General features: G+C 43.7%; 1 protein-coding gene across 1 annotated transcript; it reads left to right on the forward strand.

Moving 5' to 3' along the window:
* The first annotated feature begins 3,602 nt into the window (after nt 1-3,602).
* LOC6600287 (odorant receptor 67c) lies at nt 3,603-5,128 on the forward strand. The gene is made up of 4 exons (XM_002025396.2): nt 3,603-4,465; nt 4,533-4,731; nt 4,789-4,944; nt 5,007-5,128. Exons 1-4 carry the CDS (start codon nt 3,660-3,662, stop codon nt 5,064-5,066), a joined length of 1,221 nt encoding a protein of 406 aa, XP_002025432.1. The 5' UTR covers nt 3,603-3,659; the 3' UTR covers nt 5,067-5,128.
* The last annotated feature ends 323 nt before the right edge of the window (nt 5,129-5,451 follow it).

Here is a 5,451-nt window from a genome sequence, read left to right on the forward strand (position 1 = left end):
GAAAACATAGAAAGCATAGACAATAGAGAACATCGAAAATATCCTTGATAGTCTTTCAGCGGCCCACCAGCGCCATCTGTGCGGCCGAAAAACCGTTCCCACCGCCTTAGCACGGACACACCTCCACTGGGAACAGTCCGTTGAACATCGCACGGCAGCCACACAAGCCAGGGGCGATGGAGTGCTCGTCGCATGCGATGAGAACATCGCATGAGTGGCGGCTCAAGTGCTACCCCTGCGGAGTGAAACTCAAGTGCTACCCCTCCCGAAAAGAACTCAACTCAAGAGCGAACGGAGGGGCAACACCGAGCAGCCCTGCGCCTCAGTCCTTGCCGTGGCACTGAGGCCGTCTATGTATTAGCCATCCTGACAGCTGTGCTAATTAATCGAAAAGTTCCAATTGAACAGAGGAATAAATGAATAAAGAATTGCCATTGAGGGGGGGTGGGGTGGGGGAGTACATAGGAAGTGCGCAGGAGAGTGCCCCGTCCCCCCAAAGAGAACTTGTTCTGCCTTCAGACTGTATTCAAAATTGAATAATACAGATTTTATAGCTTTATTACACGTCAAGTGCTGGGGAAAATGATAATAATTTGTATATAATATTATGATATTAGGATTTTCATGGGAACATCTTAAAAGACTAATCGATTGTGCGAATGTGAACTTCAGGAACAGGTTTAGGTCCAGATCAGGGCCGATGAGCAAGCCCCTCAATGGTTCTGCTGGTGTCTGACCCCTGATCGAACTTGAGCGCATGATAATGGGGCTTTTCTTTGTCCATAGCACCAATCAGCACTTTCGGATGAGCGGACTATTCGAATGAAAGACGAGACAAAGTTGATCAAAGCATTCTTGATTTTGTTTACATTTTCGATGGGATATTTTGACAATATTTGGTCTTAAAAAAATACTAAAATCCCGTCTAAAAAATGGCGGGTAGTGGCAGGAAGATGAAAAATACTTCACCATTTCGCTTACATACTAAATATACAAAAATAATTATATAAAAATTGGACGAGCCGTTTTGGTAGGAGTTCCAACACATCCACCGTGACACAAGATTTCTATATATTAAAATATAAAGATATCATTTAATAACTTTAGCCAAAGATTTATTTAATTTGATTTGTATTCATTCCCAGCGCTACAAGCTTAAACTTTTAATCATTTTATATTATAATTATTATTATTATTTTATTATATATTAAAATTATTTACTTAAATCAAAGACTTGGCCATAAATATTTAACATTTTTATGATATATTTTCCAATGCTTACATTATAGACCTGCTTTTTTAAATTTCTTTTATTGGGTTTTTTAATTTTTTATAATTTCTATAAATTATTTTCTAATGTTATTTGTATTGATTTCTTAAAAACTCTTGCCTCCCGAGCAAATTCTTTGAGTCCTGGGCCATAAGTTATTTTCGCTGCCAGGTAAATCGTTTCTAAACGTTGAAAAATTTATTTAATTTATTATTTGTTCATTTATTTATTATTTATTATAATTATTATTATTAATAATACATTCAAATTTTTTACTTAAATCAAAGACTCAGCCATAAACATTTAAAATTTTTATGATATATTTTTACAAGCTTACATTATATTCCTGCTATTTTACATTTCTTTTATTGGGTTTTTTAATTTTTTGTATCTTTTAGAAATTATTTTCTAATATTATTTGTATTGATTTCTTAAAAACTCTTTCCTCCCGAGCAAATCCTTTGAGTTCTAGTCCATAGGTTATTTTTGCTGCCAGGTAAATCGTTTCTAAACTTTGAAAAATGTATTTAATTTCTTATTTATTTATTATTTATTATAATTATTATTATTAATAATACATTCAAATTTTTTACTTAAATCGAAGACTCAGCCATTAACATTTAAAATTTTTCATGATATATTTTTACAAGCTTACATTATATTCCTGCTATTTTACATTTCTTTTATTGGGTTTTTTAATTTTTTGTATCTTTTAGAAATTATTTTCTAATATTATTTGTATTGATTTCTTAAAAATTCTTTCCTCCCGAGCAAATCCTTTGAGTTCTAGTCCATACGTTATTTTTGCTGACAGGTAAATCGTTTCTAAACTTTGAAAAATGTATTTAATTTCCTATTTATTTATTTATTTATTATTATTATTTTATTATACATTAAAATTATTTACTTAAATCAAAGACTCAGCCATTAACATTTAAAATTTTTTATGATATATTTTTACCAGCTTACATTATATTCCTGCTATTTTGCATTTCTTTTATTGGGTTTTTTAATTTTTTGTAATTTTAAAAAATTATTTTCTAATATTATTTGTATTGATTTCTTAAAAATTCTTTAATCCCGAGCAAATCCTTTGAGTCCTGGGCCATACGTTTTTTTTTGCTGCCAGGTAAATCGTTTCTAAACTTTGAAAATTCATTTAAAGAAATCACAAAACCCTAAAATATGAATTCCAACTTTCTTTACATAATTCAAGCGTTCGAAGCGACAAATTATTGTAATGCCCGTGGACCTGTGGATATCTGGATTAATTTCAACTTTATTTCATTGGCGAAGGCGAAGTGCTCCCTCGGCGGAGAAATGCCAAAGAGTTTTCAATATGTTGCAAACATTTTCTACATTTCCAAAAAGTTTTTCCTGCCAGCCGCACGCCGCAGCTGGCGGGGCAAAAGTTGCCAGTGCAGTGGCAAGAACGAAAAAAAAACCACACACACACAAGCCCCAACCGAGCCCAGAGAAAATCTTCACCATCGTCCGTATCCGTATCCCGTATCCCGTATCCTGCATTCGCTTCGGGCACAAGCTCAATTCTCAAATGCAAGCTGCAAATGAGCAAAAAATTGTCAGTCCACCAGGAGGGGGGGAGCTGGGGGACTGGGACTGGGGGACTGGGGAAAACTGTGAAAATTGAAATGAAAATTACCCATTGTGGCAGAAGCAACAGCAGCAGCGGCAGCGGCAGCGGCAGCGGCATTTCAATTTGAGCTGCCATTTTGCACGTGCCCCGAGAAGGATTCCTTGGCTTCCTTTCTTCCTTTGCCTCGTCCTTGTCCGGTCCTGCCGGGCTGCCTGGGCACTGCCCCACCCCCCACCCATAATCTTGGCCAAATGCCGTCGTCGACGTCTTGCACTTTATTCATGGCCCTGGTCCACGTCCGACTTTATTAGTTATTTTCCGCTCAATTTGTGTTCTCTGGGAGGCAGGATAACAAGAAAAATTATTTTCATTTCATTCAACACATTCATAATGGCCCCCAAGAATGTCCTTCGCGGAGCTACCACCACACCTTTTCCCGCCTTTAGCGCCCGGACAGAGACATCTTTTGTTGCAATTCACGTTGATTAGCGCCCGATGAAGGTCGCAGTCCGTGCACGCCACCTCCTCCACCTCCTCCACCTCCAATCCCGGCCTGGGAACCCACTCAGCTGCCGGCTGGGATTGGAAAAGTTGACGGCTAATTACATTGGCAGTCGGTAGCTGTTTGAAAAGTTTACGCACAATTATCAACACTCTTCGAGGCGTCGCATGATGGGGCACAAAAACTTAACAGACACGCCCCAAAAGTCCCTGCCATATAAATGGAGCCGACGGCGCGTAACCACAAATAGTTCCTGACCAGCGTTTAGCGTGGAAAACTTCACCGAAAAGATGACCGGCCAAGAACAGGAGCCGGACACGGCCCGAACCTTTAAGGACATGATGAGGGTCCCAGTTCAGTTTTACCGGACCATTGGCGAGGACATCTACGCCCATCGGTCGACCAGTCCGTGGAGATCGCTGCTGCTCAAGGTCTACCTGTACGGGGGCTTCATCAACTTCAATCTGCTGTTGATCGGGGAGCTGGTGTTCTTCTACAAGTCCATACAGGACTTCGAGACCGTCCGCCTGGCCATTGCCGTGGCTCCGTGCATCGGCTTCTCCCTGGTGTCCGACTTCAAGCAGTTCGCGATGGCCTACTACAAGGGCACCCTGGTCCGGCTGCTCGACGAGCTGGAGGAGATGCACCCGAAGACCCTCGAGCGGCAGCGCGCCTACCGGATGCCCGACTTTGAGCGCACCATGAAGCGGGTGATCAGCATCTTCACGTTCCTGTGCCTGGCCTACACCACCACCTTCTCGTTCTACCCGGCCCTCAAGGCCTCCGTGAAGTTCAACCTGCTCGGCTACGAGACCTTCGACCGCAACTTCGGCTTCCTCATCTGGTTCCCCTTCGACGCGACCAGCAGCAATCTGGTCTACTGGATCGTCTACTGGGACATTGCCCACGGGGCGTACCTGGCCGGCATCGCCTTCCTCTGCGCCGATCTGCTGCTGATCGTGGTCATCACCCAGATCTGCATGCACTTCGACTACGTCTCCAGGCGGCTGGAGGAGCACCCCTGCGAGCCGGGCAGGGACAGGGAGAACATCGAGTTCCTCGTCTGGATCGTCCGCTACCACAACAAGTGCCTCACGTGAGTGTGCCCCCCTTCTCCCCAATGGCCCTGCGTCCTCTGATTATCCCTGACTATCGCCGGACAGCCTCTGCGAGCACGTGAACAATCTGTACAGCTTCTCGCTGCTGCTCAACTTCCTGATGGCCTCCATGCAGATCTGCTTCATTGCCTTTCAGGTCACCGAGTCCACCGTCGAGGTGATCATCATCTACTGCATATTCCTGATGACCTCGATGGTGCAGGTGTTTCTGGTCTGCTACTACGGCGACACCTTGATCGCAACGGTGGGCTCTGCTCCTCGTGGTCTTGCCTTCCCTCGGTACTGATCCTCTTCTTTCTAGAGCCTGCGAGTGGGCGACGCTGCCTACAATCAGAGGTGGTTTCAGTGCAGCAAAACCTACTGCCAAATGCTCAAGATGCTGATCATGCGCAGCCAGAGGCCGGCCTCGATCAGGCCGCCCACATTCCCCCCCATCTCACTGGTCACCTACATGAAGGTGAGGCCGGGGCTTATGGCTTATGCACAACAGTTTTGTGAGCTCTTCTTGGTTCTATTTAGGTCATCAGCATGTCGTATCAGTTCTTTGCCCTCTTGAGGACCACCTACAATGCCAATTGAAGGGCGGCGCCCTGCCGGCGCCCTGCCGGAGCCCTGGAGCCCCCACCTGCCCTTCGTCAATCGGTCAGATCACAGCAAGATTCGAACTTAATGATGCCCTTCGACACGCTTTGATAATATTTAATTAAAAATCGCATTTAAAATTAATAAGCTTAAATGGAAACCAATAGCGCCTGGCCGAGCACAAGCCGAATGCCGGCAAATCCCGCACAGCACAGACTCCAGGTTTTTTTTCAAAAGGAATATTACATCACCAACAACAAAATCAACAAAAAATCAACCAAAAAACTGTTATGCAAAGGACCTCCCCCCACCCCGCCATAGAGCCTCCATCCATCTGATGGTGCTCCATTGGCCTCTCCCCAAGAGCGACCTGGTAATAAAA

Source organism: Drosophila persimilis, unplaced genomic scaffold (genome assembly GCF_003286085.1).
Source record: "Drosophila persimilis strain 14011-0111.01,24,50 unplaced genomic scaffold, DperRS2 tig00000824-arrow-arrow-pilon, whole genome shotgun sequence".
Classification (NCBI taxonomy): Eukaryota; Metazoa; Arthropoda; class Insecta; order Diptera; family Drosophilidae; genus Drosophila; species Drosophila persimilis.

Bases quoted from the DNA above. Each gene is read 5' to 3' on its own strand.
- LOC6600287 (XM_002025396.2), top strand. From the start codon at position 3,660: ATGACCGGCCAAGAACAGGAGCCGGACACGGCCCGAACCTTTAAGGAC. The intron at 4,732-4,788 runs GTGGGCTCTGCT...TCTTCTTTCTAG, and splicing joins GCGACACCTTGATCGCAACG to AGCCTGCGAGTGGGCGACGC. The intron at 4,945-5,006 runs GTGAGGCCGGGG...GGTTCTATTTAG, and splicing joins CACTGGTCACCTACATGAAG to GTCATCAGCATGTCGTATCA.